The sequence below is a fragment of the Callithrix jacchus genome, chromosome 3, assembly GCF_049354715.1.
Source record: "Callithrix jacchus isolate 240 chromosome 3, calJac240_pri, whole genome shotgun sequence".
Classification (NCBI taxonomy): domain Eukaryota; kingdom Metazoa; phylum Chordata; class Mammalia; order Primates; family Cebidae; genus Callithrix; species Callithrix jacchus.
In genome coordinates this window covers 108,798,890-108,826,561 of record NC_133504.1, presented here as the reverse complement: position 1 = coordinate 108,826,561, position 27,672 = coordinate 108,798,890, and the positions used below count along the sequence as shown (strand labels likewise).

The following is a 27,672-nucleotide window of genomic DNA, read 5'->3' as shown; positions in this document are numbered from 1 at the left end:
ATGCATATTAAAACTCTATTTTTCAGTTATATCTATAGTTCAATAGATATAGCCCACATAAATTAAATTTCTTTGTGTTCTCAGTAACGTTTAAGAATACAGTTGGCCCTTTGTATTGGTGGGTTCCACATCTATAGATTCAACCAACCTAAGATCGATAATATTTGGGAAAAAACTGCTTCTTTACTGAACATGCACAGACTTTCTTTTCTTGTCGTTATTCCCTAAACAATACACCAACTCTTAAAATAGCATTTACATAGTATTAGGTATTATAAGTAATCTAGAGATGATTTAAAGTATATGAGAAAGTGTACATAGGTTATATGCAAACACAACGTCATTTATATCAGGGACTTAAGTATCTATGAATTCTGGTATCCAAGGGAGGTCCTGAAACTAATCCCCCACAGATGTACCTAAGCAGAACAATATACCAAAACGTCTTGAAAAAATAAGTTTTGAAAACTGATATTGTGCAGCAAAATATAATTTGTAACACCTTATTTTATGACTCCATATTATTAAGCATTGAATATGGAAAGAGAGTGCTAAAATAAAAATGTGATGAACAAAAATCTTGAAGCTCTATCTTTCAGCACATTGAGAATGATATCTGAAGAATAATTTCCTAGGATAATTAATGAGTATAAAAGAAAATACACATTTTTAGCTGTGTGATAAATGGTGACAAATTTCACTCCAGGACTTGCCCTTCTACCTGCAGTTAGTAAGTGTTTATTTTCTTCTACGCTTATAAACATTGGGAGATGCAGCTCTAAATTTCTCTGATTATTAGTGAGATTATACCTCCACTGTTGTGAATTTCCTGTTCACAGCATTTTTTCATTTTTCTCCTGTTTGTGTTTCTAAAATTGTTTTACATGTATTCTCTCCATATAAACAATATTAAATGTTCTCTCTATATAATGCAAATACTTTTATCATCATATTATTTTTGTTCCTGAGCTTTTGTTTTATTTTTGACATTTAGAATTCTAAAAATGTTACACTGTGAAACCTCGTTCTCTTTTTTTTTAACTCTACACTTTTGTAACATATATATTTATATCATCTTTCAATACTTTTGATATTTGGGGTTTATGTTTAAATATATAATCCACCTGGTATGGATTCTAGATCTAACAGAAATTATTTATAAAATAGTTTGTTATTATTCCAAATTTATAAAAATAAAAGCTAAACCCTATTTTTTAAAATAAAGCACACATCTATTTATTCATTCAACAAATACTCTTTAAGGCAATAGAGGGTATAGAGGAGTAAATAAAATTGAAGTTCCTGCCCTTATGGAGCTTACGATCTCATGGAAGAGACAGTCAATAGACAAGACAAAATACATAAACTAGGAGTATAAATTAGGAATTCCACTGCATGTAGATTGAATGTGAGATGCTCGTTAAATATTGAAGTGGATTTGTCAGATAGTTAACTGGCAATGGCATATAAAATGTACAGTTTTGGCTGGGCACAGTGGCTCATACCTGTAATCCTAGTACTTTGGGAGGCTGAGGTGGGAGGATCACTTGAGGCCAGGAGTTTGAAACCAGCATGGTCGACATAGTGAGACCCTATCCCTAAATAAAACAAAAAAGAAAAGCGCAGTCTCACAGAGCCCATACTCAGAAGGGCCTCATGCTTTTCTGTCAACATCTTAACATGTTTAATAATTGTTGAATCTATCCCCCCAACATTGCTCTGAGGGAAGGATGGGGAGAACAAATTAAGTAGCTGGTCTTGCCAACTGTATATAACAATCTGGAATATAATAAAGAGGCTAGAGCTAGAAGTATAATTTTGGAGGCTTATGAGTAAAGATAGTGTTTAAAATCATAGAACTGAATGAAAGCACCCAGGAATGAGTATAGGTTAAGAGGACATCAGAGGACTGAGACTTGGGGTTCTCTAAATTTGACAAGTCTGGAAAAGAAGAAAGCTTATACAGAAGAGACTAAGAAAAGATATCCAGTAAGGCCAGAGGAAAACCAGGAGACTCTGATGTTATATTAAGCAAAATGAAGAAAGTACTTCAAAAAGGAGTGATCAGTTGGATCAAATAATGTTGAGAGAGTAAGATGAGAAAAGTAGACTGACCTTTGGATTTGCCATGATAGAGGTTGTTGTTCTTAACAAGAAGACATTAAGTGGTGTGTGGGTTGAAGAATGAGAGGAAAGGATATAAAGACAGAAGTACATATAATCCTTTATCAGACATTTGCTCCAATGGAGAAGAGGGATATGGTTTCTAGAGAGGGATTATAAAAATGTTGAGAGCTACTTACTGCACATTTCTTTGGTGATGGGACTAGTCTAGAAAAATGAGAAAACTGATGCTATAAAGGATGGAGGTGATTATTGGAACACAGCCCTTGAGTGAGGGAGAGGAAATGAGATTCAGAGGACACATATGAGAATACACATACATAACCCTAGAGACGTGCAAGTTCAGCTCATCCACTGTAATGGGAGAGAAGGCAGAGTACAAGGATGCAGATGTGACTATATTGGTAGATTTGGGAGGTAGGAGGATAAGAGTAGTCTTTCCTAATTGCTGCTGTGAAATAAGATAAAAACCTCTGGACTATGCTGTTATATTTTGTAGGTCTAAACCATGCTCACATCTCTATTGAACTGAAAGTTAATGTTCTCAGAAAATGAAGGTAGGAGAAAAAAGAGTGAGAATTCTAAATTAGCTTTTTGAAAAATGAGGTTCAGATTTTTGACAAGAGGGCCAAAACAACAATTCCATGGGAAAATAATACTTTTCAGCAAATGGTGCTGGGATAAATTGATATACACATGCAAAAGAATGAAGCTAGATCCGTACCACACACCATAAGTAAAAACTAACTCAAAATGGATCAAAGAATTCAATGTAAGAACTAAAACTACAAAACTCTTAGAAAAAAGAAAACATAGATATAAATCTTCATGATCTTAGATTAGGCAACAGTTTATTAGATGTGATATCAAAATTAAAAACAAGAAAAATAATAGATTAATTGGACTTCACCAAAATTAAAAATTTTGTGTTTTAAAAGACCCTATCAAAAAATTGAAAAGACAACCCATAGATTATGAGAAAATATTTGCATATCACATATCTGATAAGAGTCTTATATCTAGAATAAAAAATGAACAGAGAATTTAAAAAGACATTTATCTAAAGAGGATATATAATTGGCCATTAAACACATGAAAAGATGTTCAACATTATTATTCATTAGGGCAATGCAAATCAAAACACAATGAGACATCACTTCATATCCAGTAGGATGGCTATAATAAAAGAACAGACAATAGCAAGTGCCGGTGAAGATGTAGTGAAACTGGAACCATCAAACATTGTTGAAAGGAATGCAAAGTTAAGCAGCTGCTTTGTCATTCCTTAAAAAGTTAAACATAGATTTAACATATGACTCAGCAATCCCACCTGAGGCTTATACCAAAGAGAACTGAAAACATATGCCCATACAAACGCTTCTACAGAAATGTTCATGCTATTATTACTCATAATAGCCAAAAAGTAGGTCCAACCCAAACGTCCATCAACTAAAGAATGGATAAGCAAAATATGGTTCATACAATGAAACATTATTCAGACATAAAAAGGAGTGAAGTACTGATCCATGCTACAACATGATGAACCTTCAAAACATAAGCTAAGTGAAAGAGAGACACAAAAGAACACATATTATGTGATTCTATTCATATAAGATGTGCAAGAGTTAGAGGGAACTTCACAGGCAAGAAGAAATTTAAAGTGACTATTGACAAAATGGGAGAAGGGCACTCAGATAAAAGGGAAAATGTTAGCAGAGATACGTAAGTGTGAAACTACTACATTTGAAATCATGTGGTTGTGATGTAGCTCAGATATAGGATGAAGACCCATAGAAGTGTAAACCAGGAGGGCAGGCTTAGCCAGATTTGTAAAGACCTTTGAAGACCTTGAGCCTTATTGAACAAGTCCTCTTTGGTTTTACATCACTTCTATTGTGCTGCTTTTAAACCTCTTGCTATTATATATTATTGCTAATCATGTATTTGTTTGTCTCAGTTAATGTTCTGGTAGACACCCAACAATCCACACCATGCCTTAGTTCTGTCTGGCCCTTCTGGGTCCAGTACATACATGCAGTAAATGGGCTGTGTCCAATAATAATTTGTTAACTTTAATTACTGAAATAAATCCAGCTGAGACTACAAGAGTCCAGATATACTCTGATGATCTATATGCTACTAGAACAATCTGAAGATATGACAATAAATTTCTTTACCATTACTTATCTACCATTTCATCAACTATTCATACTATAAACAAAATTAGAAGAAAAAATTTTAATTGGAGTTTGGATTCCAGTAAAATGTCAAAATTCAAGTAGTCATAGCAATTGTACTGAAGGGCAGATTTTGGTAAATGAGTAGAGAACAATTTGTTCTTTAATAATCAAACTACTGAGGGAAATATCAGAGACTTTCATTTGAAAAAGAGACTGAAGTTAAAGCCTAGAAAATATTTTTAATAGATATGAAATAGCTTATCTAAGACCTTGGGATATTTTTCATGGGAGCTAGTGGCAGTCAAGAATAAATTACAAAATGGTCTGCTGCATGCAAAGATACAGGTAGATATTTCTTATAATTCAGTTTGAGAGGTTAGGACCCTTTCCGAGTCTGCCTTTCAATACATATTTCTAATGAAAGAGAGTGGAAACATCTCAGGAAATGGCAGCTCTGCAGGGGAATTGCGTGCTGAAGCTCATGCTGTGCTTTTCACAAAGCAGCCTGAGAAGCTCCCTCATTCATATGGGTGCCACTGCAGCTGCCCCTGCAGTCGGCTATGATATTTGGTGATTTTTCAAATTATATTGTACATGATATGATTATAAATCTTGTATCTAAGAATCCTTGCTTCATTTCAGCTTCAGTAGTCAATTAAAAAGCTCTGAAACTTGGCTCCAAGTAGCAGAGAGTGAAACACTGTAAGGGAACAAACACATGTTCAGGAAGTAATTGGAGTGCCCTTTATGAAGTACAAACACAGGATAGTTATGACTGCTTTTCTGGCTGGCTGGACTTCAGAAATGAAGTCAGTCATATTTCATTGCAGATTAGATACCTTGAAGGGCAATGGTTACAGTTAAGGTTGTCAAACGTTGATTTATTATTAATACTGCCGAAACTTTGGTTCTCATGAAATACACTGTTGTAAGACATTACTAAATTATACAGTGTTCTTTGACAAGTGTCACAAGGCACACACTTTCTGCAACAAGCACAGAGAGCTGCATAAAAATATTATGAGCCTTGTAAAACAATGGATTCCCCCAGATAGATGTGCAGCACATTTACTGACAGACATGCAACAGGATGGACAGAGACTGCGGGGATAATGAGAGTGCATGGCTGTCCCGACTTCTGTAGTATCTCTAAGGGTGTGCAATGCAGGGTTCCCTTGGGTCAGTACTTCCCAAGTGTCACAAGAGAGAAAACTGACACGTTAAAAAATTCAACTATTTTAGAGTCAGACTTCAATCTCTAACCTAGGTCTAGTTCAGCTAGATGAAGAAAGGTCAGTGCTCTCATCTGACAGTAGAATTCAAATTAAAATTGGGCACATATAACAATATCACAATAACAACTAGGGTAAAAGCAACTGAGTACATGCCCCCTCGGTACTGGCATGAACACAACGGAAACCTAAGACACAGTCTCTCTCCTTCAGAAACTAACTCATCATCAGGCTGGAATGAATATATAAAAACATACTTTTTATGTGGGAAAGGAACTCAAGGTAGAAATCAGGTAGGAAATAATCATGAAATAATCAGAAGACCTATATTTAATCTCAGCCTGAAACTATAATAACTATATGATCCTGTATAATTCAACTAACTCAATAAATATTTGTGAAATGAATAACCTTTCAGAATCATGGGTTCTTCTTGCAAGGTCATTTTGCAGAACTGAGATTACTGTTACAGGGCTGACTGACAAAAATGTGATGTAGCCCAAAAATGTTATGTATAGGGTTATTATAATTTGTAAAGCAAATATAAAGACAAAATATGATACATGATCAGATCTTGAAGAGATTATCTGAAACCAAGATAGTCCTGGAAAGTGTGGGTTCTCTGCTGGCTGTAGGTATGAAAGAAAGACAAGCACAGAGGTGGAGAAAAGACACCTGGAGAGACAGGTAGAGGGCAGAGCAAGGGGTCCCTTGTAGGCTAGGCACAAGTAAGCTACTGCAAAGATCTGAGCAGGAGCAGAGTCTGTTTAAACTCTGGTGTCTGTGGAGATGGTAAGGGGTGAGGAAGCTGTGGGTCCAAATAAAGAGACTGAGCAGTGAGGTTGTCAAAGAGCATTCTGGAATTGGCTGGCTATGCCTGGATGATAGGGTAAAGAGGAGGGGAAGGGTTTAGGTTATCTGAGGGACTGGGAAGACATGTCTGCTAGTTAGAGTGACATGAGTGAGACTCAGCAGAGAATTCTGAATGGGAAATACAGAACCAGAAGCCATCACATAGAGTTAAGAGTTGAAGACAGAGACAATGGAATAATTTGTGTGATGAACATGAATCCAGTAATGTTAGTGGAATGGATAAAATGTAATCATTTTCTAACCACAAGGAGATGGAGACCTACATTACGGTTGAGATCATGGAGAAAAAAATGAGACAAGCGATGTTGGAGACACTGAAAAAAAAATACTGACAAGGATTGGTGACTGATGACAGAAAAGGCTTTGAGTCTGGTGGTTGGGAGAATGAAATACAGAGCAAAGTTGAGAGAGAAAAATGAGAATGAGTTCTGTTTGGGCATAGTGAGTTTAACGTACATCCTGAAGTGTAGATGGTCTGGCAGCACTGGAGACTTAGGACTGAGCTCAGGCCCGAGATACTGATTTCTGACTTTTTCCTTCTGTGGCACTATATTAGCCATGGAAGAAACAACAGACAGACAGAGAGCAGACAGCCTAGGAAGGAGACTTTGAGGACACTGCATTTCGGACAGAAGGGTGAAGAAGGAAGGAACATCATAGTAAGAGAAAGCAATACAGGAAATAGGAGAATTTTCAAGAATCTATGAAGTACCACAATACATTTACTATAATGAAAAATGTTTTTTTAAAAATTTGAAAGAAATGTGTGAGATGCATTCCCGGGTAAATACATAGAAATAAGCCCGGAAGAACACATAACCAAATCTGTAATAGCAGTTACCCCTGGGGGAGAAGGGAGTGAATTAGAATCGTGAAGCCAGAGATTCAAAGGGAACTTTAGCTGTAAGTGATGTATTAAATTTTTGAAGAAGAATATATTTCCTAGATAACGAAAAAGTATTAGGAAAAGGAATAAATAGATAAGAAAGTACTTTTAGAACAGAACAACTCTCATCTGAAACATACTCTCCCATGGTAAGATTTATTTTTAATATACATTGAAAAGTAATTTATCATGATTCCCCCACTTACCTATCAAATTAAGAACACATCTGTAAGGAAAGCAAAGACATTTTCTTTAAGTCTATATTCTTCATATTATTTTAGATAAATATTTGGCATAGTGGTAGCTATTTCTTTATAGAAAATAAAAGCATTTAATATTAATCTCTTTATGAGACCCCAGAGTACAAAACTTTCATTAATTGTTAACTTATCTATGGTACCTTGAAAGGCCATGAACTTCTGTTGACACTCAAACCTAATGACAATTTTCCTGGAGTCACAGAGGTTGCCTTAATCCTCGTAGCAAGCTGGTTAACCTTTCTGGTTACAAACAATGGAACCATGATTTTTTAAATGAAACGTCTGAGATGTTTCAGCTTTTTTATTTTTTTTTTTTGTTTTAACGTCTGCCTGAAATACTGATTACTTCAATAACTTTTGATTACGGTACAGTAAGCTACAATTTGGAATCCTGCCAGGACGAGAAAACAAAGAGCTTATCCCCCTCTTCCTCTCCCTTCTTAGGAATTATTTTTCTAAGAACCTGATCTTTATTCCGCCACCATGCTCTGATGTAGTCAAAGAAAAGCATGAAGGACAAAATCTCATAAAATGTAACAAACATTAACTCTCTCTGCAGATAGCATTAACTTAATAACAATGGCTGTATTCCAGCATTTTGTAATAAAGTGCCATTCTTGTTAAAGAAGAAAACCTAGGCAAAACCATTCAGGACACAGGTATAGGCAAGGCCTTCATGACTAAAACACCAAAAGCAATGGCAACAAAAGCCAAAGTAGACCAATGGGGTCTAATTAAACATAAGAGCTTCTGCACAGCGAAAGAAATTATCAATAAAGTGAACCTGAAACCAACAGAATGGGAAAAAAATTTTGCAATCTACCTATATGACAAAGGGCTAATGCCCAGAATCTACAAGGAACTTAAACAGATTTACAAGAAAAAACAACCCATCAATAAGTGGGCAAAGGATATAAACAGGCACTTTTCAAAAGAAGATATTTATGCAGCCAATAAACATATATAAAAAAGCTCATCATCACTGGTCATTAAGAGAAATGCAAACCAAAACCACATTGAGATACCACCTAACACCAATTAGAATGGTGATCATTAAAAAATCAGGAGATAACAGATGCTGGAGAGGATGTGGAGAAATAGGAACACTTTTATACTGTTGGTAGAGTGTAAATTAGTTCAACCATTGTGGAATGCAGTGTGGCAATTCCTCAAAGATCTAGAAATAGAAATACCATTTGACCCTACAATCCCGTTACTGGGTATATACCCAAAGGATTATAAATCATTCTATTATAAAGACACATGCACATGTATGTTTATTGCGGCACTGTTCACAATAGCAAAGACTTGGAACCAACCCAAATTCCCATCAATGATAGACTGAATAAAGAAAATGTGACACATATACACCACGAAATATTATGCAGCCATAAAAAAGGATGAGTTTGTGTCCTTTGCAGGGACATGGATGAAACTGGAAACCATCATTCTCAGCAAACTGACACAAGAACAGAAAACCAAACACCACATATTCTCACTCATAAATGGGTGTTGAACAATGAGAAGACATGGACACAGGGAGGGGAACATCATACACTGGGGCCTGGGGGGTGGGAGACTAGGGGAGGGATAGCAGGGGTTGTGGGGATTGGGGAGGGATAGCATTAGGAGAAATACCTAATGTAGATGATGGGCGATGGATGCAGCAAACCACCATGGCATGTGTATACCTATGTAACAAACCTGCACAATCTGCACATGTACCCCAGAACTTAAAGTATGATAAATAAATTTAAAAAAAAATAAAGCGGCCGGGTGTGGTGGCTCACGCCTGTAATCCCAGCACTTTGGGAGGCCGAGGCGGGTGGATCACGAGGTCAAGAGATCGAGACCAACCTGGTCAACAGGGTGAAACCCCATCTCTACTAAAAATACAAAAAATTAGCTGGGCATGGTGGCGCATGCCTGTAATCCCAGCTACTCAGGAGGCTGAGGCAGGAGAATTGCCTGAGCCCAGGAGGCAGAGATTGCGGTGAGCCGAGATTGCGCCATTGCACTCCAGCCTGGGTAACAAGAGCGAAACTCCGTCTCAAAAAAAAAAAAAAATAAATAAATAAATAAAGCACATCCCTCCTCACTTCAACTTTTTTTAATACTTGTATTCGTTTAAACATTATCATTGAGGTATTTTTACATATCATAAAACCTACTGATTTCTACAATTCAGTGACTTTTAGTAACTTTACCAAGTGATATTACTATTTAAGACTGGGACAAATAATAAATTGTTAAGTAGAAGATTTGGAGAAAGAGTTTGTGGGCTCTGTGTATTTTGTACACACACATATTTATTTTTTAATTTAAAATATAAGAACTAGCCAATAAGTTGTTCTGGCAAGTAACTGTAAATGAAAATAGCTTCATAATTTCATTTTTGAAATAAAAATATGATTAAGTTATGTTACACATTAAAATAATTTGGTTACCTCAAAGATACAGAAAGAATTTGAAATTTACTTTTAATTAAATTTATTTTAATTATCTCCAGTTATCTTTTGATAATTTGAGTGATAAGGAGTAAAGTCAAATTAAAAAGTAAGCATCTCTTCACAGATACAGTAGATCTATGGTTAGAGGCAGAAAGATCTACTGTATCTTGAAATAGTTTCTGTGTGATGGAGGTGCCAGGTTAAACAGGAAAGATGTTGCTGTATCTAGCCCTTTAAGGCTGTCTGGTTCTACTTTTAGAAACTAGAAAGTTGGGCCGGACATGGTGGCTCATGCCTGTAATCCTGGCACTTTGGGAAGCCAAGGCGGGTGGATTGTTTGAGCTCAGGAAGTCGAGGCTGAAGTGAGCTGAGATTGTACCAGCATACTCTAGCTTGGGCAATAGAGTGAAAGCCTGTCTCCAAAAACAAACAAACAAACTAGAAAATATATAAGAAATTTATAAATCCAGCTATGGATTTGTTTTAACTGGGGATAATATATGCCCACTGAAAGAACAAATAGTTTCTACAGCAATGGTTAGCCATGCCTTCTCTCCATAATCTCACTTCTTGATTTTGATCTCAGAAGTACTGATTCCTTCTCAAAAAGGAGGCTCTTTTCTTGTTAACTTTAGAAGCGAAAAACTTATTTTCATTTTCTGATTGGATGAATAAAAATGACATAAACAACAAATATTTAAATTTTTTTCTCTATTTTACTTAAGGCATTCTTGAACATAATTCTTTACAAGGTAATTTGGTAAAATAACATTGATACTAGCTCTTGTCACCTAGCCACTTGACTCAGGTTTTTAAACTAGAGAAGAAAACTAGTTTAAAGAGGACTAGCATTTTGTATCTGTGCCCCTTATTCTTTTCTTAGCTGTTCCTCATTGGCCAAGGCTAATTCTTCCACTGCTTATGACCTTCCCTCTCTGCTGTGCAGAAGATGCACTGCCAGGCACAGTTTGTTCACAGAGGTTATATTGTGAAAAGCGTCCTTGGGGTCGTACAACACCCAAACTGCCTTACACAAGATGTGACCACCTAGTCTCTGGATTCCCTCTTGGGGGTCCTTGTTCTATTACCTCCTAGCTTGCAACATCAGCTTCTCCTCTCCACTGGCTCTGCCCCGCTACCTACATTTGATTCATTAAAATATTTAAATATCCCAGATGTAACACAATAAACATTGAAAAACTCCAACTCTTTCCAGACCAAGCAGTAGTCTATTCTCTCTCACATCTTCAAGGAATGAAGACTTGTCCACACCTGCTCGTTCTCAGTAACTGACAATGACTTCGTGAAGGCTCTTACCTGAACTGAATTGCTCCAACAGCCTACTTGCTGGTCTCCCGGCACCCCTTACTATTTCCATTCATCTTTCCTTGTTTCTTTCCTTTCCACGGTTGTCATCGGGTCTTTGATAAGACACAAATCTATTTATATCATTTTTCTACTTATATTCTTAGAATTACGTCCTATCATTTTCAAGAAAAAAATCCAAATATGGGATATAGTTTTTCATGATCTGACCTATTTAGCTTAGTTTCTTAATTTACCTTGACCTTCCCCTGCAGTCTACATTCCACACTGCAGATGTCCTGAATCCACTGACACTTGCAGTTCTCCTCCAAATTGTCCTCACTCCCCTGAATGTTCTCACACTTTTTGTTTTCTTCCAGGGGACCCTTATCTCGATCTCCCTGCCTGATAAACGGTATGTGTTTTATACTGTATTTGAATTGTATTTTATGTTTCTATGTATTTTGAATTGTATTTTATGTTTCTCAAGAGAAGCACCTGAATCTTATTTATGATTTCAGTGTCTAGTACATAATAGGCATGTAGTAAATATGTCTTTAAGGCTAATTATTGACTTTTATTCATTCATCTTCTATCTCCCCAAGTAGGAGATTTATGTCTTTCCAGTAACTGCCACATAACTAGATCTTAATAAAGATTAACATCTGTTGAAGGAACCAACATTGCAATTGTCTCCAAATTCTATCTCTTCCAATCCATCCTGCTCACTGATGGAAGGTTGCTTTTCCTAATATACTAAGTCCCCATGGTACCTATCACCTCCCTACCCAGCTCACACTTTCAATAGCTTCTTATTACCTCTTGGATAAAACACAGGTTCTCCTATTTCTGTTCTCTTGCATTTGCTATAATCTCTGCCTGCAATGCTCTTTCCTTGATTTTTACAGACTTTTTCCTCCTCCTTATGTCTCAGAACAAGCTTTCCCTGACTACTCAAACTAAAACAACCTTTGCATCAGTCTATTATATTAAATTGTTACAATTTCTTAATACTTTTCATTTATTAGAGCTGAAATGATCTTCTTCACAGTCTTTTTTCCTATCATGTCTCTCTATTGCTTTCCTCATTAGAATGTACAATTCCTTAACACAGGGACCTGATTGGTTTTGTTCATTCCTCTGCATCTCCAGTTTTAAAGCAGTACCTGGAACCAGAGGTTAACCACCCAAACATTTGTTTAACAAATGAAAGAATGAAAAACTACTTGAAACAGGCATTCAAGGTCCTCAATGACATGGCCTCACTCCACCTTTCCAACCTTATCTCCAGTTTGCAATTTCCAAAACACCTGTTATACCTCCTAAATAAGCATATCTACAATACTCTTGTCTTCTTTCTCTTCCTACTAAATTATCTTCATCATTTAAATTATCTTCATCAGATCCAGCTCAAATGCCATGTCTTCCATAAGGCAATACAAAGTGGCAAGCTCCTTACTAAATTATTTCTCTGTTTAATGTCTTCTTTCACTTTCCTGGAGGATTTTTATTTTAAAAATAGGTTATAAGATCTATGATATTATTAAAATGAAAAATTGAATAATTTCTAGAATTATAGAAATTCTAGTAGTAAATAAGATTCAAGCCCAAATTTACCTATTTTAAGAAAATTGTGGCCAGGTGCGGTGGCTCACGACTGTAATCCCAGCACTTTGGAAGGCCGAAGTAGGTGGATCATTTGAGGTCAGGAGTTCCACACCAGCCCAACCAACATGGTAAAACCCTGTCTCTACTAAAAATACAAAAAAAATTAGCCAGGTGTGGTGGCACATGCCTGTAGTCTCAGCTACTTGGGAAGGTGAGGCAAGAGAATTGCTTGAACCCAGGAGGTGGAGGCTGCAGTGAACTGAGATTGTGCCACTGCACTCCAGCCTGGGCAACAGAGCAAGACTCTCTTTCAAAAAAAAAAAAGAAAGAAAGAAAGAAAAGAAAATTGTGCAGGCCTTTTTCTTCAAGTGTACCAGAGTAGTCTGCTTTCAGTTATAACGTGCAACATAATGGTTAAAAAGCAACATTCAAAATTGGTCTGTGAGAGCTGGTTCTAGTGATAGCTTTGATCTCTAAATTGCAGATAATATCTTCCCTTGAACACAGTATGAAAAAGCATCCAACAATAACAATTCAACATTAACTATGAGCCTGACATAACTTCTGTTGATTAAATCACTTGTTTCAATCCAGAAAACAAAACAACTAGAATGCTTCTGTGATAGGAACTATTAGTCAGAAGATACTTAAAACATAGAGTGAATTTTAAATATTTTTACTGATCTAAGTCCTGTTAACTGCAGCGGTAGATCAATGCAGAAACACCTATATATGTGGGCCTAAATATTGGAGCAGATAACGTAACATGGACTGTGTAAAGAAAACATGCCAACCTGGATGCCAGCTTGGCACTATGAGCATCCTCTGTTGAATTCATGTCTTCCAAGCAGGATTTTCTACGACTTAGCCACAGGCTGAGCTGAGGAATACCATCAGATAGCTCTGGTTGCAGTACTCTGTGGACCTGAAAAGATCCCTCACTCCTGGACTTTGGGATCTACAAGAAAAAAGAGGATGGGGGAGAGTAAGATAAATGTTAGTCTTTCAAATTAAGTTTTTGAAAAAAGACAATTTATTCCAATTTTGCAATAATGCAATTTATAACACCCCAGAAAAATATCAAGCTAAAAATGAAATTTAAAATACATATAAAAATTATATAGCAAAGGACACAGGGAAGGAGAGATACAAATATTTCCAAGGAGACCATTCAAATCTTCTATACCCCATGCCCTACTCAGACGATTTCTATTCTGAGTGAAATCTTCCCCCGGCCCACTCCTCCTTAGAAGAATCATTCTATGTAGTGAGAAATGGTGGGAGTATGTCAGACTGGCAACTTTGGTTGAAGGAAATAAAAAATAGTTGGAAAGAGGCAGGAAGAAAAAGAGCTAAGAACCACTAGAATAAAGTATGCCAATGAACCACTAGAATACAGGGTGCCAATGTCTGAAAGGTATTCAGAAATATTTGCTACCAATAAGCAAAACATGAATCTGCTTATTTGTAGGGCAAAGTAAGAGCTGATAAATTTTTGTTTAAGGTAATGAATAGGAAAAGTACATGCTTTTAGTTCTCTTTAATCTCTGAATGCATGGGCAACACATGTCCCCAATGAATCCTGGGGTACTGACTTCTCAGACCATATCTAAAGTTCTGTTCCCTGTAGGCCTCAAAATACCCTCATGTTCTCTTATTTTAGATCAGAATAAATATGAATACAATCAATATTGTTTTCCTTTAAAACGTAAAAAACATGCCAGAATTGTAGGAAAAATGTGAAACCTCGGATCAATTGTATTTGGTACACTCGAAGCTTTTTCTTGTCTCTAGGATTTTTCCCATGCTTGTCCTTACATCTGGAATGTCATGTGCTCATCATTGGCCCACTCAACTGCCTAAACCCAAACCAATCCTAACTTCCTTTGAGGCTGAGATAACTCCAGTGGACTTCAGGTCTCTCTCTCACCCAGGCTGGAGTAGTGCAGTGGCATGATCTTGGCTCACTGCAACCTCCACCTCTTGGGTTCAAGTGATTTTCCTTCTTCAACCTCCCGAGTGGGTGGGATTACAGGCATGCACTGCCAAGCCCCTGGTGTATTTTTTTTTTGTATTTTTAGTAGAGATGGGGTTTCACCATGTTGGCCTGGCTAGTCTCTAACTCCTGACCTCAAGTCATCTGCCCACTTCTTCCTCCCAAAGTGCTGAGACTACAGGCTTGACCCCTAGAGCACCTGGCCTTAACTTCAGGTCCTAATCACCATTCCCAACTCTGAATTTCCATAACACCCTATCACATAGTCTACCCTTGATTACACATTGCCTGATACCTTAATCTGAGTTTTCACATGTTTCTAGATCATATGGTCTCAGTGGGTTCTCAGCAGATAGAGATTACAGTATCCTCCTATTATTATTTATTCCTTTCTCTTTCCTTCTTCTTTTTAGTTTTTTACCATAAAGTCTAGCAAAGTTTTGAGTCCATTAAGAAATATTCATCATGAAACAATCCACTTGTCAACCACAAGGTATTCTTAAGACATTAACTATCCTGGGGGTTAGTAAAACAGATAATTTTTAAAAGTAATGCATGATTATGAATATAAATATTGAAGAAATCCATGACTCTATGAAGATTACATAAAAATTATGTATAAATAAATATATACAATTATGACTCATCAATTAAAATAGCATCAAAAAAAAACCACATGCAAACAAAATATATGAGCATAATTTGTCAAAAAGGTAAACTTAGGATAGAGCAAAGTGAACGCTCAATAAAACCTAGTTTTTATTATTATTGTCATGTAAAATTTGCCCAAATCTGATGACTGCCAATTAATTTTTCATGACATTTTTAAGCAAGGATAAAATCAGAAAAGCAAGGACAATTTTTTTTAATTATAAACTTACAGAAACAGTTCTGTAGTTCATATTTGCCGACTTTATCTTTTTATTGACAAAAATTATATATAATCATCCTATACAACATGTTGTTCTGAAATATGCATGCACTATGGAACAGCTAAACAAATAATTAACACATGCATTACCTCACATACTTTTTTGTGGTGAGAAAACATAAACTCTACTCTCTTAGCAATTTTCAAGAATACAAAGAATGCTTTGTAAAAATATATTAATAGCAAGAACATGTAGGTATAAATATATGCTATTATATATTTCATTAAGGAGCTATTTTTGCATGTGATTATTTTTCATAAGAGTAGACATGAAAAATCAATAAAAACACTGAAAATACAGTAAGATTTCAAACTAATTAGCCAAAAATCTCACATTTAGACTTAGTTCCTTGCCCATATTAAAGCAAGCACAAGGATAGTTGTTTGGAAACATTTCATAGTGTTAAAATAAGGAGACTATTACGGTTAATATTGGGTCAACTTTATTGAAGGACGCAAAGTATTGTTCCTGGGTATGTCTGTTACGGTGTTGCCAAAAGAGATTAACATTTGAGTTAGTGGACTGGGAGAAGCAGACCCACCCTCAGTCTGGGTGGGCACCATCCAAGCTGCTAGGGCGGCTAGGATAAAAGCAGGCAAAGGAACGTGGAAGGACTAGATGGCTGAGTTTTCTGGCCTCCATCTTTCTCCCGTGCTGGATGCTTCCTGACCTCAAACATCAGACTCCAAGTTCTTAGCTTTTGGAGTTTTAGAATTACACCAGTGGTTTGCCAGGGGGCTCTTGGGACTTTGGCCACAGACTGAAGGCTGCACTGTTAGCGTCCCTACTTTTGAGGTTTTGGGACTTGGACTGGCTTCCTTGCTCCTCAGCTTGCAGACAGCCTATTGTGGAATCACCTTGTGATCATCTGAGTCATTTCTCCTAACAAACTCCTCTTCATATACACATCTGTCCTATTAGTTCTGTCCCTCTAGTGAACCCTAAAACAGAGATGTTTTAGGTTCAGTGATAATTTTGAGGCTCTAAATTCCATTTAGCCATTTATGTAAAGGTGAAATATTCTACTGTAAAAAAGGTAATACGCAGCTTATTCCATTCTGTCAGGTTGCATTCAAATAGCCTTTATAACGAAAATCACCTAGAACTCAGACACCAGAAACGACATCAGCTATATTTTGTCTAAGTGTATTTTTGTGATGATCTAAGTTCTAAAAAAAAAAAAACCATAAACATGACTGTCATTAACCGAGAACTTTAAAATATAAACTCATTATTTATATATTAAAATAATACAAATATCTGAGCCTGTGTATAGAATGCGAAAATACCACATGCAGTTGATGAGAGAATGGAACTTTTAGGAAAAAAGTAGCTCTGTAACTCAGACTTCTAGAACTATAAAAGATACACGCACATTTTGAAGGCAATGAAAGTTTTCAAAGATGACTAATGCTATCTTCTTGAAGATGTACCTTGGAGACTACATTTCCACTACAGAAATGACTATAAGAAAAATGAAAATAATGCGATATAATTTTGATTACTGACAGTAATTAACTTTAGTTCGAATGTATTGACTTTGAGGAAAAAGAAAAGACCATTTTCTTCCCCTTAGGTGGAAGTGGGTGTCTCAGAAACACATGATTTGAGCAAAAACAAATTTATAGTACTCTTGGCCTTTAAATGTAGGTAGAGAGGATAGTTTTATTTTAATACTTTGGATATACATTTCACATTCCATATATTTTAGCATTGGAGTACACTAACTTGGAGGTAGTACTCACAGTTCCTTTCCATCACTGAATTATCTGAAGAGGAATATGGTACCAGTTAGCCAAGGCCAAGGATACAGGTGGGCATGCTATTACAGTCATTACAATGTGGTGTTTAAAGCAGTGGTTCTTCTCATGCACAGCTGATTTTGTCTGGACACATTTTTGGTTGTCATGATGGGGATGAGGGTTTATGCTAGTGGAATCTAGTGGGCCCAGACCAGGCATGTGACTAACCCTTCCATGCACAGGACGGCCTGCCACACATACACAAAGAGCTATCTGGTTCAACATGTCAGTAGTCCTAAAGTTGAGAAGCCCTGTTTTAGAGGGAACAGTAGGAAGAAATCTGTATTAAAGCAACATCTCTCAACACACTTTTCTTTTTTTTCTGTCTTCTCTTTATGCCACTGGTACTTTAAGACATAATAAACCAACACCAGCTGTAAGTTTTGCACAAGTGAGCTGAGGAGGCCATTTAGACCCACCTTGTCTTGGCAAGAGTTGCTAGTGGCTCCATGAGGCTCAGGCAAGCCCTGATGGGCAGGGACTCCAAATCATGCCAATAGCTTTACTGTAATAAATGGAGTGAATGTGCTGGAGAGACCCACCTGCAGCATCTCTCATAACGCGTGGCTGAAGTAAGAAAATGGCCATGGACTGGGGATACAGATTGGGGAGGCCAGTTTTCTCTTTCCACTGTAGTTATAATTGATATCCACTAGCTCACACCACACTTTGTTTCTTTCTTTTAGTCATTTTATTTATTTGATCATTTAGGTACTTTTGCACTTGAAGGTAAAAACTATAAAATACCCCAGACCACCTGTGATAAATACTTTGCTCATAAGAATTATGCCATTGGCTATTTGAGATAAAGATCTAGGTGTATGTTTTGTGATTTATGTGTACAACTAAAACACAAACAATTCCAGGAATCTCAAAAAAAGCACATTCCATGCATGTATTTGCAGGTTTGCAATAGCTCTAATTGTGGCATTTTTAAAGGAACTTTAGTGTTTAAGATGCCATGAGAATAAAAACAAAGTAATATTCTTTGAGACAGTAAAATTAGAAAACATTCTCTTACATGCTGGTGCTGCTGCTGTTACAGTTAATAATTACTGAGCACTTATCTGGTTCCAAGAGGTTTACATAAACCAGCCCATTTAATTCTCACAATCACCCAAGGAGTCAGGAGCTGTTATTATTATCATTTGAAAAATGAGGAAACTGAGGCACAAAAAATTTAATTTGTTCCAATGAGTAGGTGGCAGAGTTAACATCAGAATCCAGATAGGCCTCAGTACCTGTCTTAACCACTAGTCTGTATACTTGGTTACATGTTAAATGTTGGAATTGGAAGAATAAATGGCATTTTAAACAAAAGTCATATTACCTACCACAATGCAACCATTTTAAAAAATCTCTTTTGGGTATTAGAAGTTAAAATTTTCTTTTCTTTAAGTTTATTTCTCTGGCACCTGCTGAGGCATTCCACAATTATAGCCTTAGGAAAAAAAATGGAATTTGAGGACAAAACTAGATGGAAGGTATGTTTGTCATATTTTTTACTTATAATAGAATGAAAATGTAAGCATTCTAAATAACCAAATTACTATCACAGGTAAATTATGGCATATCCACATGTAAAGGATTACTCAGCCATTCAAATACTTACAAAGTTTTAAATTAGACAGTAAAGAACTTTTTATGACATATAATATAAGATGAGCTAGGTTAGCAAACAAAAAAAATGCAAAAGAGGTAGATATATACCTCCAATAAAACGAGGATCATCATACTTAAAATACACAATAATTTGTTTTGAAAGTCAAAAAACAAATTGTCACAGTCAACACTAAAAATATTTTAAGATGGTCTAATCTTTAAAAATTGAATAAGGAACTCATCACCAAAAAAAAAAAAAAAAAAAAATTATGTGATACTAGGCATAAATTGACCCTGATAAATTTATGTGACTGAAAATAAAAAAGATAAAAAAGACATTAAAATATCATGCCTCAATCTTAATTTTTATACATTGCCCTCATATAACTGTGATGATACCATAGTAAGCTGTAAGTATAGGCTCTCTGCTTCATGGGAGAGTATAGAGTACAAATTATCTGCCATGCTAAGTGGATACAAAGCAGGAGGGAATTCATTTACTGGACAGCTTCTTTTCCTTTGTGGAGGGGTAGAAGGTTTCTCAACTTCTAAATTTCTTCCAAGAAAAGTAACATGCTTATGAGTCAACTGGAGGAAAATTTAAAATAATAATTTAGTAAGCTATTATGAGACAGAATTGTTAGTAAGGAATTGTTAAAAGCTTAAGCATAATAAACTGATATTTTATCTTAGGAGTCACCCTAAGCACTGTTCAGTTGCACTTGCATTTTGAAAGTACAAAAACTCTTAAATGTGGACCAGGCATGGTGGCTCACACCTGTAATCCCAGTACTTTGGGAGGCTAAGATAGGGGGACTGCTTGAGATCAGATGGTCAAGACCAGCCTCAGCAGCACAGTGAGACCCTGTCTCTACAAAATAATTAGAAAAAAAAAAAAAAAAAAAGCCAGGCCTTGTGGTGTCCACCTTTAGTCCCAGCTACTTAAGAGGCTAAGGTGGGAGGATGGCTTGAGCCCAGGAGGTTGAGGCTGCAGTTAACTGTGACCATGCCACTGCACTCCCGTCTGCATGAGAGTGAGACCCTGTCTCAACATCTCTTGCTCCAAAAAAGAAAAAAAAAAGACCCAAACTCTGTGTTCTTTTCATGGACTCTTATTTTCTTCATCAGGTACTTTGAGAAGTGATTAGGAAACGGCAGAAAATTATACTCAAGGCTCAAATGATTACAAAAGATTGAGACAGAAGGATAAAAGGAGTAGCAATAATTTCTAATATTCAGACTTTCTAAAGAGAGTTCACCCATCCTCCTCATTATCTTTGGCCTTTTCTCTCCTCCACCTGTCACTTGCATGGAAGACGGCAAAGCGTCTTACCTCTCTTTCACGTTCGTTAAACTCATAATCTTCATAAGAAGAAATGTGAAATTAACAAAGTACCAGAAAAGAGATGCTTAGTTCTGAATTTGCAAAAAAAAAAAAAACCAAAGGTACACAGTTTTAATTTAAAGCCCACAAAAAACTCCAAGACAGAAAAACGCCTTTGTTTTTGCTTAAAAAATGTTTCATTTAGATTTCCAAAGAGATTTGTTTACTAAACTGCTGCTACTCTCCTCATAGATAATTTAATGAATCTCTTCTGTGCCAGCCATAGCGCTAGTTAATTAATGCTCCAGGGTTTTTTTTCTGAGAAAATTATTAACATACTTTAGGGAATATATATTTTTAGGAAGGGAGCAGTTTCTTACACATGCTTATCTTGTTTTATAATAGTAAAAATGAGACAATATTAAACAGAGTTATAACTAATTAAAATATCATCTTGATCCAAGTTTTAGAGCAAGTCTGTATTTCAGCATAACTCAATTTAACTTTGTTAGAAAAATCACTCATATATGAGAAAAAAATAAATTTTATACTTTATATATAAAAAAGTTTATCTTGAGGCTGCGTGGTGGCTCATACCTGTAATCCCAGCACTTTGGGAGGTCGAGGCAGGCGGATCACTTGAGGCCAGGAGTTTGAGACCAGCCTGGCCAACATGGTGAAACCCCTTCTGTACTAAAAATGCAAAAATTAGTCATGTGTGGTGGTGCATGCCTGCAATACCAGCAACTCAGGAGGCTGAGGCAGGAGAATTGCTTGAACCCAGGAGGTGGAGGCTGCAGTGAAGATCACACCAGTCCACTCCAGCCTAGGCAACAGAGTGAGATTCTGTCTCAGAAAAAAGCTTATCTTGAAATATAAAAGATCAAATCAATTGCACGTTCACAGTGTGGCCCAAGCAAGTAACACTCCTTAGTTCTTTGATTTCCTCAACTCTGCCCCCTCACCTCCTCTCTCTTCGGCAAACTGGAAAGCGCCATTCCAGCAGAAATGTTTCTTGAGTTTTGTTAACCACTATAGCCCTGCCTCATAGAATAGCACTTACCAAGCAGTAGGTGACCATTAAACATTTGTATAATGAATAAGAAACTAAATGATATAATCTACTTTCTTCCTAAAAACATTGAAATGTTATCCGCTGATATTATAAAACACATTAATTCTATTGCGTAAACATTGCTCTTATTTTAGAACTTTCATTTACATTCAATTTCAAAATCTGTCACTTAAAAACAGTTATGGTACGGAGACCACAAGTATCTAAATTTACAGAGCATAAGAATTATTAATGCAAGACAATGAGTCAAGAAACAACATTGGCTTTAACTATATGGCCCCCTGGTAGAGCCATCTGTCCTGAGACTTGGATTCAAGGAAGTCTCACCTTTTAGAAGCTGCTCAGGTAAATCTATACATGGTAGTAGGGTGAGGTTCCTTATTACTTTTGACACAGTTACATCTGCTATTTTACAAAGTTATTTGTTCAATTATCTGACTTTAGGTCTATTGCCAGGAAAAAACTGGGGCTAAAAGTAATCGTTTAAACTGAGCAGTGTAGCAATTAAGGTAGAAGAATAACACATTTTCATTCTGTTAGTTACATAAAATTTTGCTGTAAAACATTTCATTTTGTATATTAATGTTCACAGCTTAATTATTCATGGTAGCCAAAAAGTAGAAACAACTCAAATGTTCATCAACTGATGTACAGATAAGCAAAATATGGTGTATCTGTAGCATGGAACATTATCAGTCATAAAGGAGTGAAGCTCTGATCCATGACAGAGCAAAGAATCCTGAAAACATTATGCCAAGTGAAAGAAGGCAGAAACAAAAGGACACATATTGTATAATTCCACTCTCAGGAAATGCCTAGAACACGCAATTCTAGGGAGACAAAAAATAGATTAGTGGCTGCCAGGGGATGGAGGATGGGAAGTAACTGCAAATGGGTTTGGGGTTTCTTTTGGGAGTAATGAAATGTTCCAGAATTAGATATGATTAATGTTTACACAATATGGTAAATATAGGAGAAACCAGTGAGTTGTCACCTTAAAAGAGTCAGTGTTACAGTATTAAATTATATCTCAATAAAGCTGTTACAACAAAGAGGAAGGAGAGATCAAGTGTGTCAAATGCCGCTGACAAGGCGAATAATGACATCTGAGAACTGACCACTGAATTTAGCAATGTGCTGTTTCATTTTGTAGTAGGGATTGATTAGAGTGGGTTCCAGGCAAAAGAAGAGGAAGTGAAAACAGAGAATTTAAATAATGCTTTTTTTGTTTTTTGTGTTCTTTCTCCATTTTAGAAGGAGAGCTTATATAATTCTTTTGAGCAGTTCTGCTGTGAAGAATAGGAAAGAGGTGATTGCTAAAGAGGGCTAGAGTCAAAGGAGAATTATTTTTCTTTTCAAATAAGATGGACAAATTACAGCATACTTCTATGCAAATAGGAATGATTCAGTAGACAGACATCAAACTGATGACCTAGGAGAGAAGGAGGAAGGAGGAAAAATTAGGCTAGAGAGTTCCTGAGTGTGTGAGAGGGGATGGGATCATGCACATGAGAGGGCCAATCTTAGGACCAAGTGCAGTCGGTCCAGGAGATGAAAAGGAAGAAGGACGAACACTGTGGCCCAGAGGCATGCAGTAGAGGGATATGAGGGTGGGAGCAGGTAGATGCTGTCTCTCGATGTTCTCAGTGAAACAGCAAATGAGATCATCCTCTGAGTGTGAAAGGATGAAGGAAGTGACATTGGAGGCATAAGGGCCAAGGAGAAGGTATGAAGGAGTTGTTTACAAAAGAGGAAACCTGAAGGACTTGAGGAGAAGGAGCAGGGACTGCCAGCATGAAGGCCCTTTTGAGGTTGAGAGTCACGTCCTTAGACTGGGACCTCAGCTTAGTTGTGTGGGTTTCACCAGCTGCGTTCAGCTTCTAAGACAGGCAAAGAGTGGGTATAGTGTTTTTAGCAGGGGCTGGGACTTTAAGGTGGAGGTACCATTAGTTGCTTTATTCTGGTGCTGTAATAGCTTGTTTACACATATTGTCCTTATTAGACTGAGTCATTTCTAAGTGTGTCTTCTTCATTTTTGTATTTCTGGCCTGTAAGTCTTCAATACAGAAGAGGCAAATAGTGAATATTCGAATTAATATTTTCCTTATAAAAACACATTCAATAATTCCTTTGTTGCATCCCCCCTGCCCTTTGCCTCAAACAAACAGCTGTCAAATCCTTTGGACGAATGTACTTATAAATTATACATTATAAAACTATAACTAGTTTTTCTTTACAGGTTTCTTTATATTTAAGTGGTGCAAAAATAATATGTTCAAAAAATAATTGCATTCCATTTTTCTGAGTACTAATTAAATAAGTTTATCAAAGCACTAATCAAACATGAAAACAGCTTTTGATAACATGATTAATGTCTTCTTAAAAATATTACCTCACTCTTCCAGCATAAATATTATGGGAAAAAAATAAGCAGCCCAGGTTTCTCCCAAGAATGAGCATTAATGCCTCAGGGAAGGAGGAGAATACTCAGGATTCTGTGCTGTAAGACTTACACTGTTCAGCAGCAGTTGAGCTGCTGCTTCTGGAAAACTTCTAGGAATCATTCTTTCATCTATGATTGTGAATAGTAAGTACCACAATCATCTGGTGATTTGTTTGCATTTCTCTGATATATTCACAAGTCAAGGTACATTTGGGTTGGGGGGAAGAAGCACCTCCCACATTCCCTCAGTAATAGTGAAGGGATGTGGCATTGAAAGCTTCTTCTGAAGGTGCTGTTTTGGGGAGCAGGATGGCACATTTGTATCTGTGTGTACTTGTGAATGTGTATTGTGAGCACAACTGCCAAAAAATGATTAAAGGGATAAAACAAATGCCATTTATTCATAATCAAAGCTTTCTTTTAATGTAGGCCCTACTGTAAACAAGGGAAGCTGATGGAATGTTTTTCCCTCCTTTTGCCAAACTCTGAGACTAACGAACCCTGTCCTCAAAGCCAGGTGGAAATTGTAAGACCAGGAGTCAGTGGAGTTTCCTCCATTAGGGCGCTGCTCATTGTGACAAAGCCATGAGACATTACCAGGAAAAAATGACTTTAAAATCTCTTTCTCTCTATTGCCAGCTGCATGATGTGGAAGAAGTTCCTTAACTTATCTGAGGCTCAGTTGCCTCATCTATATAATGAAAAATCTATATCTCACAAGTTACTATAAAAATTAAATGACATCTTTGGGAGGCCAAGGTGGGTGGATCACCTGAGGTCAGGAATTTGTGACCAACCTGGTCAACATGGCAAAACGCTGTCTCTACTAAAAATACGAAAATTAGCTGGGCATGGTTGCACGTGCTTGTAATCCAAGCTACTTGGAAGGCTAAGGTGGGAGAATTGCTTGAATCCGGGAGGTTGAAGTTGCAATGAGCCAAGATGACACCACTGCACTCTAGCCTGGGCAACAGAGCAAGACTGTCTCAAAAAAAAAAAAAAAATTAAAAGAAATAATCCATGTATCATTAGTACCTGGAATAGACTGGGCACATAATAAATAACAGAAGAGTTATTAATTTTCATAATTAATAAAAACAATAGAAGACTGTAGAACTTAGGAAGACGAGTCATTATCAAACTATCCTAGTGGTTTAATCTTAAATAGCATTCTTCAAATTCAACAATTCAATTCAATAAGCATTTACCAAATGACTATGGCATGCTGAGCCTTGGACTAGGCCCTGACGTCATTAATGATGCTGGCTGTATTTTTAAAGAAGTGGTCTAGCAGGAAAACAGGCACACGGACTCCCACCTCTAGAAATAAGCATAACTGCAATAATAGCTAACTGTTGAGTGCTTACTATATGGTAGGCATAATATTTAAACATCTATCTATATGTTCGCATTTTCAATTTTAAAAACCCTATGAAACAGGTACTATTATTTCCATTTTAAAGATGGGAGAAAAGAGATACAGAAAATTTAAGGAGTCTGTTCAAAGTCACGCAGATAGAAAGTAATGAGTCTAGGATTTGAGTTATGGCAATCTGATAACAGAAACAGCATTCTTAACTACTTTGTCACACTATCTCTTATATTTTTAAAAACATTCAATAGCAACAGATAGTTACTGAGCACTTACTACCTGTGAGGTACTAAAGATACAAGAGAGAATAAATTAGACTTGATTTCTGCTCTCTAGAGTTGTAGTATAATGGGGAAGACAAATATTAATCATATGATTGCATGAATGTATACATATGAGCTATGATAAATGTTAGGAAAAACTTATAGGTGTTAAATAATGAATATATAATGTATTTTTATATAATGTACATATACAATGTTATTTGAATACACATAAGGCACATGACTAATTCTGCCGTAGGCAGATAGAGGTGAGGAAGGAAGGCTTCCAGATAATGACAACAGCGGGAGCAAACGCATAAAATAAGAAATCTGAAATGACTGGACATGGATGGGAATAAAGAAATGGTGGCAAGAGTTGACATTAAAGGGTTGATTTGGACTCAGATTGTTAAAAGCAATGTATACCATACTAAAGGGTTTGACCTTTATTCAGTATTCAGTAGACAACAAAGCATTTTATGACAGTTATTATGTCCATGGTATGGAGAAAAAACTAGGGTCAGTTTATGGACTGAAATTTGCCCAAACACTAATCTTTGTTGATTAAACATAAGGCCCTGGATTGCATATTCATCCTGAATCTCTGATGTTCACTAAAGAGATCTTATGCAATGGACAATTATTAGTTGCCTTCTCAGTGCTCATGTCCCTCCTTCGTCTGACCTGATGCCCCCAGTTAGTGTACACGTATTATGAAACACTTTTTTAATGTGTAAAAATAAATAAACAATAATAAAATTTATAAGGAAATTTTGATAAATCCATGAGTTGCTAGGCTATTTAGCAGTATATCATTCTACATAAATAATATAATCATTAAGAAAGAGTTCTGACCAAGATATCACAGAAAAAAATCCTGTTTTTCTTTCCTTTTTCACCTTCATTTAGCCCAAAAGATAGGCATGACAAATATATATATATATATATATTTTATTTTTATTTATTTATTTATTTATTTTTTGAGATGGAGTTTCGCTCTTGTTACCCAGGCTGGAGTGCAATGGCGTGATCTCGGCTCACCGCAATCTCCACCTCCTGGGCTCAGGCAATTCTCCTGCCTCAGCCTCCTGAGTAGCTGGGATTACAGGCACACGCCACCATGCCCCGCTAATTTTTTGTATTTTTAGTAGAGACGGGGTTTCACCATGTTGACCAGAATGGTCTCGATCTCTTGACCTCGTGATCCACCCGCCTCGGCGTATATATTTTAAAACATTCAACAGCAACAGATACTTGCTATATTTTTAAAAACATTCAATAGCAACAGACCAAATATGTACATATTTGGTCTTAGTCCCTGGTTCCTGATATAAGATCTAAAACCCTTGGACTGTGCAGTGATGAGTGTCTTTTCACATATAAATGAGATGATTTGAGGCTGAAAACCCTAGAGAGCTTCAGGATGGGGGCTGGTGGCCAGGGGAACTAACCATGTGATTAGAAGGCGGGCACTTTTAGCCTCTAGGAAGGGGAAAAGGGCTGGAGATTGAATTCAGTCACCAATGGCCAGTGATTTAATCAATCATGCCCACCTAATGGAGCCTCCATAAAAAGTATAAACAATGGGGTTTGGAGAGTTCCAGATTAGTGAATACGTGGAGATGCTGCAAGGGTGGTGTGCCCAGAGAGGGCACCGAAGCTCTGTGCTCTCCCCCATACCATGTCCTAAGCATCTCTTTCATTTGGGTGTTCCTGAGTTGTATCCTTTATAATAAACTGGTAAACATAGGTAAAGTGCTTTTCTAAGTTCTGTGAACTGTTCTAGCAAATTATCAAACCTGAGGTTGGAGTTATGGAACTCCTGATTGACAGCCAGTTTGTCAGAAGTACAAGTCATAACCTGGGACTTACATCTGAAATTGGGACAGTCTTGTGGCACTTGGCTTGCAGGGTCTATGCTAACGCTAGGCAGTCAGTGTCAAAA

At 36.7% G+C, this 27,672-nt stretch overlaps 1 protein-coding gene across 27 annotated transcripts in view; it reads right to left on the bottom strand.

Annotated features, from left to right (window-relative positions):
• The window catches only part of FAM13A (family with sequence similarity 13 member A), a 425,230-nt gene that overhangs the window by 115,915 nt on the left and 281,643 nt on the right, over positions 1-27,672 (bottom strand). For all 27 annotated transcript variants that reach the window (XM_078366841.1, XM_078366843.1, XM_078366849.1 and 24 more), the window contains one exon: positions 13,713-13,876. In XM_078366841.1, coding sequence (XP_078222967.1) covers positions 13,713-13,876 — 164 coding nt within the window. The remainder of the gene's footprint in view (positions 1-13,712; positions 13,877-27,672) is intronic.